General features: G+C 46.3%; 2 protein-coding genes across 12 annotated transcripts in view; both read right to left on the reverse strand.

Moving 5' to 3' along the window:
- Positions 1 to 356: 356 nt before the first annotated feature.
- NOC4L (nucleolar complex associated 4 homolog) lies at positions 357 to 8,411 on the reverse strand. The gene is made up of 15 exons (XM_021544570.3): positions 8,315 to 8,411; positions 8,050 to 8,173; positions 7,838 to 7,944; positions 7,448 to 7,555; positions 7,161 to 7,310; positions 6,510 to 6,609; positions 6,176 to 6,210; positions 6,022 to 6,072; positions 5,393 to 5,504; positions 4,707 to 4,767; positions 4,047 to 4,157; positions 2,645 to 2,808; positions 2,214 to 2,296; positions 1,351 to 1,464; positions 357 to 1,045 (listed from the first exon to the last, which is right to left on the reverse strand). The coding sequence occupies exons 1-15, from the start codon at positions 8,408 to 8,410 to the stop codon at positions 929 to 931; spliced, it is 1,533 nt and encodes a 510-aa protein (XP_021400245.2). The 5' UTR covers position 8,411; the 3' UTR covers positions 357 to 928.
- A 768-nt stretch (positions 8,412 to 9,179) lies between these two features.
- The window catches only part of EP400 (E1A binding protein p400), a 46,954-nt gene continuing 44,117 nt past the window's right edge, over positions 9,180 to 12,016 (reverse strand). For all 11 annotated transcript variants that reach the window (XM_077787198.1, XM_077787202.1, XM_077787200.1 and 8 more), the window contains one exon: positions 9,180 to 11,698. In XM_077787198.1, the coding sequence (XP_077643324.1) occupies positions 11,426 to 11,698 (273 nt within the window). In that variant the 3' untranslated portion in view covers positions 9,180 to 11,425. The remainder of the gene's footprint in view (positions 11,699 to 12,016) is intronic.

Raw genomic sequence — 12,016 nt, forward strand, 5'->3', positions numbered from 1 at the left:
GTTTATCTCAAACTTAAAACCTTGGGGGGAACCCCATCAATATGGAATTTGTGCATGACTTCTGGAAGTATATGAAAAATTAACAAAAGCATCCAGTAGCAGTGGAGTTAAAGTTATTACCCCTTGGATACACTCTAGCTAGAGCCCCTAAAACACATGCAGGCTGCAAGCAAAACCACACCAAGCTGCTTATCATTCTGAAGCAAAACTCAAGGATTAGCCTCCCACTGCACATCAGCTGGCCTCCCTGGCTACAGCAGGCACCAGGATTATGTTCACTTCCAAAGCTCACGAGCATTTGGAATCCAGCAACCTTAGTGCATGAGATGGATGTACAGGAAGGAACACCAGCAACGTTTGCTAGATGGATTTACTGAGTATCTTCTGAGTTGTTAGACAAACCAGTTTCAATGCCTTGAATGTGGGAGTGCTGAGTACATGGAAGATAAACATGCCTCTGAAGACAAGCTTAAAAATGCATATAAAAATATAATTATAATACATCAGGTATTTCCACTTCTGTACTGAAGACATTTATTACAAGCAGGCTGTCAGCTCTCATATAAAAGTAAAACATCTGAAAAACAAGAGCAGTCAGAGAATGCAATTCCCCTCAGCCCCATGGAGTAGCAGTGAGATGTCTGTTGATGCAGCCCCTGGTCACCAGCAGCTCTGGGGGAAGGACTGGGATCCCAGCCATGAACAAATGCAGAAAGACTTGCTCCAAGGAAAAATCCCTCCCAAATATCAGGTGGCAGTATGCAAGTGTGAGAAACACAGCAAAGTCCATCCAGGGGCAGTGGCAAGGGGCTCTGAAGAAGGCTGCAGCTCAAGCAGTCCAGCTCTCCTCACAGGGAGAGCACGTGGGAGCTTTCTGTGTGCCCTTAAGATCCAGCTCCTGACAGACATGTTTTGGTAAGAGATGGCATCAGTCTAAACTGAAGTGTTCTGCAAAAATATCATTTTTCTTCCCAAACAAACCTCGTACTTGCTCAAACTCCAAGGGCACATCAACAGCCTTTTTCTTTACTTCTTTATCAAAAAGCTACAAAATAAAAAACAGAAAATATCGTCAAAACTCAGTACAGGCTCTTCACCCCAATAACACTGCACTCTCTAAAGTCTTAAAACATCCAGCAAATAAACACTTCAAAGAAAAAAGCCACCATGTCACCACTGTTGCTCATGCTGTTATTTAGCAGACCATTTTCCTGGTTTGCCCTGGTTCTGGGTAACCAAGTCAGTGTAGCTGCCTCCCCAGCAGCAAGGCAGATGAACAGAACATGGCTGCTGCATCCAGAACCTCCTTTCCTCTGGTTCCAGTCATTCACAAAGGCACAGCAGCATTACCTCAGAAGCTGAGAGCTCCAGGAGCCCTGATATGTCATCCTCCATTTCAGACAGGGACTGGTTCAGGACAGCAGCTGCCTTGGCCACATCTGGGTGATAATGGTTCTGGAGAGACTGAAAAAGCAAGACAAATGGGAGATAATCTAAAAGTACAGGGTAACACACATCCATCTGCACTCCCACACAGGAGTCTGCCCATTTGTTGGTCAGACCCGTAGTGACCACCAAATTCCATCAGATCCAAGGTCGCTGTACCATGCTACAACAGGGCTTCCCAAAATCCTAATTTCAGGCATCTTTCAAACATGTCAAAGGCTCCTCTCACATGGTCACATCCAGCTCAGACAAATTCATCCACAGGCCATGCCTACACTGCATAACCTAATTCTCCCACCTCACAGTGCCTTCATGCCACACCTAAGCTCCAGCTCTCCAGGATTCCAGCTCCTGCACATCATTGTTGCTGCTGCTTCAGCCCCCTACACAAACCCCTCATCCATTTCTAGAGGACAACCTGGCTCTACTCAATTCACTTCCATCAGTGCTCACCAAGTTCCTCTCTCCCCTCCAGAGCAAATGAGAAGTTTGGTACCTTTGCAGTTATTTAGTCTGTTTCAACTGTGAACTGCAAGTTCTAATGTGTGCTCACAAGCCACCCACTAACTAGCATACCTTTCTCCAGTGTATGGAATGCTCTGCTAGGATAGAGAATGATGCAGAGTAAAAGAACTCATCTCATTTGCAAGATACAGGTCAAGCAGGCTCTTGTGAGAGGGACTGTCCACTGCCAACGTATGTCAAGGAAGCAGCAAGCATGGAAGAGACCCATACGAGACCCAGATGCTCATTTTGGGATGACATACCTGAATCTCCCAGAGAGAACTCTGCAAAGCCCTGCTTTCAGATGGCTCTTCCTCCTCCATAATATATGGATCTTCTGACATATCTAAGGAAATAGGAGATCCAGAGCTAATACCTTCTATGTGATGTCCATAACCCCAAAGGGAACACAGGCCCAGAGCAGTGCTGCAGCCAGAGTTGCTCCTTCCCAAGTAATTTATGGGAATGAATGACAAATCCCAGCATGACCCAAGAGTCACTGTTGGCAGCCCATGTTACTTTTAAAGAGCAAAGTAGGGCACTTGGAACAGCAGGAGCCTGCTGACCTTTCACAAACTCAAGGGACGGGACCAAAGGGATCCTTCCAAACCTCAGAACTGCAATCTCCCCTTTTCCTCCAGAGGAATGCTCCTCTTTATGCTGCCTTGAAGGCATAACACAGCTGCCCTCTCACCTGCTGGCCCTCCTGGCCTGTGCAGCAGCACCTTGCAGGCGGGGTGCCTCCGGAAGAGGTTGCAGAGGAAGGGAATGATCATGAGCAGAGCCTCGGGAGGGGCCGTGAGCGCCAGCCGGGCCAGCCGCTTGATGAACGCTGCCACCAGGTACGCCGGCAAGTGCCTGGGGACAGGGGACAGCAGGGGACAGCCTGAGTCCTGGCAGGACAGCCAGCAGCCTCTGCCACCCTAACAGCACCTCGAGATCAGGGGGCTCATCAGGCTTTTTTGGCTATAGAGGAAAGAGAAGCTTTAGGAATCTCGCTTTTAAGCAGCGATGTGTTGTGTGCTCACCGGAACAAATTTTTTGGGGAATTTACATTCAGTGCATGCATAATCTCAGATCACTGTGAGATTCAATCCTGACATGTGGCACCATTGCCAAGCACAGCCCGTATACACGGCCATTCTCATGGCAAACTTTATTCAGTCCTTTCATAAACTGAGTGCTTGGCCAGGCAACCTTAATTATATTCTTCTTATGTCATTTTGTGGGTTTAATTAATACACAGGCCATGGTGTTAAATTTACATAACATTTCCAAGCACTGCAGCTGTTAATGGGAACATAAAGCTCCCATGTAGTGTAAATGTGCCGCATAATTCTTTTTTTTTTCTTTTTAATGATAAAAATGCAAATTTCTAACAGCAACCAACTCATTTAGGCCCCTTCTTCACATCAGAAGAATTGAGATGAAAATGACAATTTTCAGTCACTCAGGCTTCACTACACCTGCAAGGCTCAACAAAGTAACCCACAGGTCTTGTCACTCTCTCCGAAGTACACCAGGAATACAAGGGGGTTGGATATGAAGTGCCTGGTGCTGTGTTACTGTTGGTTTATTTTATAATATATGACAGCAACTGTATGACCAGCTGCCTATCCAGTTTATTCCCCATGTACAATGAACTGACAACATCAAGACAGACTGTCAAACACTTCACATTTCAGTGCTTTATGTCTGCAAAAAGCCATCCATTTATCAACAGCTTTGTAATCTATAAAAAGCCTGCAAATTTCACTTTTCCATTTTTACAAAGGCAAGACAGAAAATTCATCACTTTCACCCAAAGTGGAACAGAGATCAAAAACACATCCATAAGCACTTGCAGCTCAAACTCCGATAACTAACTGCAATTCTTCCTTTCTGAAAATCTATGGCTGTGAGGCAAATCTTCAAAAATAGCACATGAAAAATTACACAAGACTACAATAATAGTCTTGGATTCAGTTTTCTCCATAAGAATGTATCTAATCCAGCAGGCACACTGAATACATTAAATCCAGACATGTGGGAGACTGTTCAAGAATAGAAAAGCAGGAGAAAAATATGTGAGCACACATAATAAAGATGCTACTTACGATGAAGACAAAAACAGATCAGTCAGGTGGAAAAAGCGAGCTCGGTACTTCACGTGATAGATGGAAGGGTCTAACAGACTGTACAGCTTCTTGTAAAAGTCAGGATACTCCCTGTTGAAAAAAAGGAAAAAAAGAAAAAAAGGAAAAATACAACATCCATTAGTGATGTACAGAGGAACTAAATGTTTTTGTGCTTTCATTAAGAGCACCCCAGCCCACTGCTGTGCTCTGTTTAGCTCTCTTAGGCTTCCCTCTACAGTCACCACCTGAAAACAAGCTGCAAGGTGAATTTATGACTCTTGCAGTGCCCAGCCATCTTCACGGTGTGAAGCCATGTCCAGTGACTGCAAACGGTACAGGATGCAGTGAAAGGGACACCAAAGACCATGGCTTCACTCTGTAATCAGATCAATGGAAATTGATTTTTACGTGCTGAGCTACCACAGTCTAGAGAAGAGACTATTTAGGTTCAGCTGTAAAAGAAATCAGAGAGACATAAAAGCTCAGCATCCCAACAGCCTGAGCCTCTTCTGCAGTCTGGCTTTCTCATGGGGGAGTTTCAAAGCCTGAAGGTGTGGTGAATCCATTTCAATTCCTCTTACATAAAGATATAAATGCAAAAACCCATGTTCCTTTAAACAATATACTCTTTTTACTTACAGATTATGCTGATGAATCAAAATAAACAACCCATTTAGGGCTAGAAGACTGATTGCTCCACCTGTAAAAAAACAGGCAGATATCAACACAATAAAAATAACTAGAAAAAAATAATCTTCAGGTTTTTTCTGTAATATAATCTCCCAGAAGGAAAACAAAACTCAATAGCTGAAATCAGAGCCAGTGTGATGGCTGAAAAGTGAAACAATTCCATCTACAGCCTTCCAGAGATTCCCAAGTTTCTTACAAAGATTAAGCTGTAGTTTAGTAGAACAAATGTTCAACAACTGAGACACAAAAATGTGCTGCTCTAATTCCTCAACAAAGTCACACTGGCGAGGCAAAGGTCTGCTCAAAAAGGACATTTCTGCAGGAATCTGTGGATCCTGTGTTTGGATCAGCAGCACTGGCTGAACTCTATACTTAAATCACTCCAGTATTCTACTCTTCCCCAAAGCCTTAAATATGATTTTCCTTACACACAAGGAGCAATGACATTGACAAGCATAAGTAAAATCTTCTCGCTTTCAGGGACAATGGAGTTGACCCTAGTTCCTTAGCTCCATCCCAGCCAGGAGTACACCTATTCCACCAGCCAGGTCGTGGTGCTACACCCACCAGAGCTTCCAAGTCCACCTGTATCATGCTGGAGGTGCCACAAAGGATAAAAGGCTGTTCTCACTCACCTATGCCATAGGCCACTGTCAAGAAGTCCATCATGAGAGTGGGCTCATTCATGTAAGGCAGCACAGAGTCATGCAGAATGACAAGAACCTTTTTATAAAGGCCAGTGGGCAGCTGTGAAGGACAAAACAACAGAGAAAGAAGCACTGCAGGGAGAATTCAGATAGCAGCAGCAACCTGTGGCTCAAAAAGGCAATGCACAAGCAGAAGGGAACGTGCCAGAAAAATACAGAACAGCTTGCAGCAGCAGTTCCCAAATGGGAGAGTTTACAAGTGACACCAATGAAGTTCATTCAAGAAAGCAGGTGCTCACAACTAACAGTGTCATCACTCAGATGGGGAAAATCACCAGGAGAAAGGCTGGGGAAGCTTCAGTTTGTGAGCAGAGGTTGTTATGCTGCAGATCACCCTTATAGGCAGAGATGTTTAAGGTAGGGAAAAAGGCTGAGAGTAAAGAGAAAAACCAGTCATGCTTCTCAGCAGAGTGATCCAACAGAAATGGTCACTGGGCTGCTCCCACCCCACACTGGGGTCCTACCAGCACCTTCCTGCAAGGCTGGACACAATTGCTAAGGATCAGGAGTCCTTAAATTAAAGAGCAATGCAGATCAGTGGCAAAAGTAACACTCACCTTGTGCTTCAAAAAAGTCAGCCACATTTTTTCAAACACCTGTTTGTGTGCCTTAAAACAGAATTGCAAACAGTGAGTTAAACACACTGGTACAGATAATGCTCTGTTTTAAGCAGACAAAATTTCAGTTCTAATGCACCAAATGAACAGTTACCTGCAGCCTTGAAAGTTTCAACTCCTCATGGTTATCTAAGAAGAAAGGGAAACCAGATGTTGAATTTGAAATGGATATTCAAAAAATTAACATGACCCTTTTTAAGTTAACCTTTTGATGCTCTAAAAATTTGGCCTGAAGTACTTAATTTTATACAAGGTCATAACAGACCCCCATGTAGATGTAGGGATGTGGATTTTTAAGACTGTTAGAATCACAGTGATCAAAGAAGCAGACATTCTTTAACAGCAAACAATAATAAAGTCTTTACATGCTAGAAATCTTAATCTGATTTTTATTTTCACACACAGTTTATCATGCAGAGTTTACTAACCTTGCTTGACCATAAATTTGACCATCTCAGACTCTTTGTTTGGCATGTTAATGGGTGAGATAAGGGAAAATACATTCTGCTGGTAAAAAGGCAGCGGCCTCTGAAGAAAAAAGCATATAAACAAACATGAAGCAAGTTTCACATCAGCAAGATGCTGGGTTTCAATATTGCCCTGTTTCCAAGTACTGAATATATTCAGGAAAGAAAAAGGGAAAATGTTAATGACTAAACTACACACTGGTATATTCTCTGGAGTACTGTTGCTTGTTTATCCAACATGAAACCTATCTCTGTACTTATTCAAGCTTAACAAAACTGGTGGATCCAATGAAAGAAACAGTTTCTTCCTCTGCATCACAGTAAACAGAATTAAAAGTTCTCTGTGTGTCACTCAAGCTGTGAAGATTTGGGTAAAACAGAAGCTAGAGCTTAGACCAGAAAGAACAGTATGTGTCTTGAAATACTTTCAGAGTAAAGCCAGTCTTGGCATACTGACACACATAAGAAAAATACCAATGCCTTCAGTGAGCACACTCATTTCTCTGGCTTCTAAACATTTCCATACACTACTAATTAGTCCCTGCTTCACACACAAGATACACAAGCCAGAGCAGCTCATCCAGAGCCACCTGAGCAGTAAAAATCTGTTACCTCCTTTGTCTTTTGCATGACCTGCCCGACGCTGGCAGTGACAGCCTTCATGACAAAGTACCGCACATCGTCATACTCCAGGTACTCCTGAAAGCGGGAGATCAGGAGTGAGGCGTCCTCGGTGGTGGGAAGCAAACCATCAACAACTACCTAACAAAGGGTTTGGAAAGGAAAGCAACAAGTCAGCCTCTCACAGCACTGGAGCACAGAGTGAGATGGCCGAGGGCACATGAGTTCATGTGCCATCAGGTCACTGACAGGAGGGACTTTTCAGTTCCGCAGCTTACCTTAAGAAGGTCACATGGAAAAGTTAAAGTTCCTTTCCACTCTATTTTGATCAATGGATACTGTGCCTCCAATTCGACAAACTTCATGAGTGTGCAGAGTGCCAATTCCTTACAAAAAAAAGAAGAAAGCAACATCACAAAAAAACAAAAAACAAAAAACAAAAAACAAACACAACACCCACCTAAACAATAACACCAGGGGTCAAACCCAAACGAGGTACTTTCAAGAGGAAGAAGAATGAAATATTTCCTGAGAAAGCTGCATGCTCACTACTGGTGAGCAAAGGTGAGTCAGAGCATCAATGCTATCTTAGAACACACATATTGAAATACAGCGATACAGCGATAGCTCACGGGAACCCCGTGAACAGCAGCGGGCTCAGGACCCACCTTGACCTGGAAGGCCTCGTGGCCCATGAGCTCGCCCAGGCAGGCCACGCAGTCCCGGTAGCGGTGCCTCATCCATATCCTGTACTTGTCCTGGGCGCTGTAGCTCTCTGCGAGGGACAGACACAGACACAGACACAGACACACGCACAGGCCGGGCTCGGGCAGGGCCGCGCCCGTCCCGCGCAGCGCCGCGAGCCCCGCTCCGCGCTCACCGCCCAGAGACGCGTCCTGCTCGGGCAGCGGCCCCACGAACAGCTCCCGCCGCTCCAGCAGCGCCCCGAACAGCCGGCTGCAGGCCCTGGCGGCGCTCACGATGTCCTCCGGCTCCTCCTGGCCCTGCGGAGCAGCGTGTCAGAGCGCCGGCCCGGCCCGGCGCTGCCCTCCCTCAGCCCGCTCCCCGCCCCGGCCCGGCCCGGCCCGGCCCGGCCCTCCCTCAGCCCGCTCCCCCCGCCCGGCCCGGCCCGGCCCGGCCCGCACCGCCAGCGGCTCCAGGAGCTCGAAGACGCGGTTGGCGCTGGAGCGGCTGCCCAGCACGGCCTCCAGGCAAGCGGCGAGCGCGGCCTCCCGCGCCATGCTCGCATGCAGCGCAGGGGAGGAGCCGCGGCCGCACCGCCCGCAGGCGGGGCCGGCGGGGGGCGGGACCGGGACCGGGACCGGGACCGCGACCGGGACCGGGACCGGGACCGGGACCGGGACCGGGACCGGGATCGGGACCGCGATCCGGACCGGGACTGGGACCACGATCGGGAACAGGACCGCGACCGGGATCGGGAACGGGACCGGGACCGCGATCCGGACCGGGACCGCGCTCGGGACCGTGATCCGGACCGGGACTGGGACTGGGACAGGGACCGGGAACGGGACCGCGACCGGGATCGGGATCGGGACCGCGATCCAGACCGGGACCGGGACCGCGATCGGGAACAGGACCGCGACCAGGATCAGGAACGGGACCGCGACCTGGACTGGGACCGTGACCGGAATCGGGAACGGGACTGCGATCTGGACCGGGACCGGGAACGGGACCGCGATCCGGACCGGGACCGCGATCGGGACTGGGACCGCGATCGGGACCGGGACCGCGATCCGGACCGGGACTGCGATCGAGACCGCGACCGGGACCGCGATCCGGACCGGGAACAGGACCGCGATCCGGACCGGGACCGCGATTGAGACTGCGACCAGGACCGGGAACGGGACCGGGAACGGGACCGTGATCCGGACCGGGACCGCGATCGGGAACGGGACCGCAATCCGGACCACGATCCGGACCGGGACCGCCCCCCTTGTAACCCGCACCGGTCCAGAAGGCCGTATAAAAACGTACACGGCGAGGCAGCGGTATAAAAATGTACACTTTATTACACCTTCAGGTAGGATACAGCACTATTCCTTATCATCCTACTGGGTCGAGTACAAATGTTCATCACTTATGTACAGGTTGACTTCCTAACACACTCCTGGGAGAAAGACACATCGAAAGGAAGGAAAAAAAAAATGAGAAGGAAAAAAAAAAAAAGATGGTGACTTTTTATCTTCATCAACTGACCTAAACAAGAAACAATCGCCTCTTTAGACACCAAATCAGACCAGCACAACAACGCAGCCAACAGCTCTCCCACTGCTGGAACTGTTCCCCCCCACCCCAACTTTCATGCACATCATAAAAGCTAAACACTTAAAAGTGAAACTGGGGCTAGCTAAGCAATATTTTTGGATGAGCGAGGCTATACTGTACAGTGTCACTCTCCATTACCACTGCATCTGCTTTGCATTTTAAACTACTCTGCTGTCAGCAACGCCAGCTCCATGGCTGGCTGTGAAGTTTAGGGGATGGCACACGCCAGGGGTTAGCAGGGTCAGGGGAATACTACTGCATGCAAAAACAGCTTAAAAAAAAACCCAAAATGCCCTTGTATTTGTACACCTGAGGGTCTGAGAAAAAAAGTATGCAGGACAAAAGAGGTATAAAATAAAAAAGTCAGAACGCTGCCTGAGCCAGTGTTTACATTTGTAATCTGAAGAGAATTGGCTGTACCTATCACAACTAACACAGAGGAGCTGGCTGAGAATTCTTTCTTGTTTAAGCCATGTGGATTGCCAGGTACCAACAAGTGTGGACATACAGAGGTAAAAACAAAGTATTTGCTTTTCTTGCCGTTAAATAGGCTTCTTTCCTAAAAGAGTAAAAAGATCACAGAATGAAAAAAATAATTTTAAAACCATCTCAGAAAAGGAATGTTCTAATTTTGTCTGGATTTTACACTTTGTGCAGTTTTACGGCCAAAGTAAAACAAATCCCTTCAAGCCACCATGGGCTTTTTGATTCCTCACTCAGTGCTGTTTGCAAAGTCTGTTATTCATTGTATGCAAGAAAAGTAAAGTAACCCCCCACAGTTCTATGCAGCTTTTTGCTTTTTTTTTTCTCCATAATAAGGCAAACTGATTTGGAGGAAGAGGCCACGCTCTATTCACATCCAAAATACCCACCTGAAGATACATTCATCGTTAGCTTTAGTAAAAGAATAGTACAAAAGTTAGATCTTACTCTTTACACAGTTGAAGAATTAAGTATTAGATTTCATTTCACTATTCTCCCCTTCCCCCAGCCCCCCACCCCCCAAGCTGAAAGCCGTGTAAAAAGTACTGAACATTTAAACATGTTGCAAGAGCAGAATGAAACTGAGAGATTCAATTTTATCAGCTGGAGATTTTTTGTGACAGAAATCCCATGAGAAACAGCTATGGATCATCTGTTTAGCTGTATCTACTGAACAACTCTTTTAAAAAAAAAAAAAAAAGGGCTACACTTTAATACACATTTACTATCAACACAGTATTTACTCAGCTCATGCCTAAGGTACCCATTATTTTAAAGTGAAATATGAGAATGAGCACACGGGTTGGGTTATTCAGTAAACTGTACACAAAAACTACTAACAAACATTTTAAAAGACTTACAAAAATGGAGAATGAAACCTTTTCCTTTTTAATTACATATACTTACAGGTTTTCACATTTATTGGCTAAATTTTGCAGGGAGCACTTCAAGTCTGTGTTAGATTTTCCAGGGCCGTTTACCACAGGAAAGAACAACACAGAGCTTTTGTACAGATGGAAAATACTGTGCTGTACCAACTACACCTGGCTCTTTGTGTGGCTTCAGTGTGGGTACTGAGCACACACCGAACTGCAGCAAGGAGCTGCACATGCCCACAGGCAGGTGTGGTATTCAAACACAGATGGATGTTACTGACATTTATGGCAGATCACCATTTCACTTTTGAGAAGCTGGGCAGAATTTCAACCTAAGTAATGATTGCGTTATCTGGTTTGAATGAGCACAGAGAACACAGGCAGAATGTATCTTGTACAGAGATTGAGTGCTAAACAGTTGCTAATACACTGAAGTTACATGTAAGTTTTCATGTTTAAATGTTCACCAGCAAGAAACCTTCTGCTACAAAAAAAAAAAAAAATTAAAAAAAAAAATAAAAGAGGTGTTTTGTCTTCATTTGGATGTTTGGAGTAGCTTCTCACTTGTCTCAGCAAACACAAAATACTGTGTTTATCTCTTATTGCAATAGTTCAACTTGGTTTAGTAGGTGCCTTTAGTCTGACAGTCGGTGTCCTCATTTGTACTTTTGCTTGCTGACTCTGGGCTTCAGGTGCTGCTGGTGTCTGGGCTGGGTTCTGTACACCTGGAGCCTGAACCTGGGGAGATGCTGTGGTCACAACCTGCTGCTGGATCAGCTTCTGCTGCACGACCTGAGCAGTAGCAGTGGTTGCAGGGATCACCTGAACCTGCTGTTGACCTGCTGTCGTCTGAGAAAGGGTCACAGTTTGGGGCTGAGCTTGTACCTACACATCAGGATGAAAAGGCAATTACAAAATGGTTTGGCATTAAACTGAGCAGTCATTACATTTCTGCTCTACAGAAGGAATCCTGCTTCTTTAGGTATTTGCTCTCTTAACTGACAAACATCTCAGACAATGATTCTGGGAACACAGGCTCTGTGGTGTCAGAGAAACACCATTCTGTCACATCTTCTAGAGCCTTAGAAACCAGAACTCAGAGCCAAGATGCCTGTAACTCAGGTATCTGCAGTGCAAATCCAAGGACATGCCCTCAGATACATTCAGAAGGCAGATGAAAGGTATAGAAACCCCACCAGATAT

Source organism: Lonchura striata, chromosome 18 (genome assembly GCF_046129695.1).
Source record: "Lonchura striata isolate bLonStr1 chromosome 18, bLonStr1.mat, whole genome shotgun sequence".
Taxonomy (NCBI): domain Eukaryota; kingdom Metazoa; phylum Chordata; class Aves; order Passeriformes; family Estrildidae; genus Lonchura; species Lonchura striata.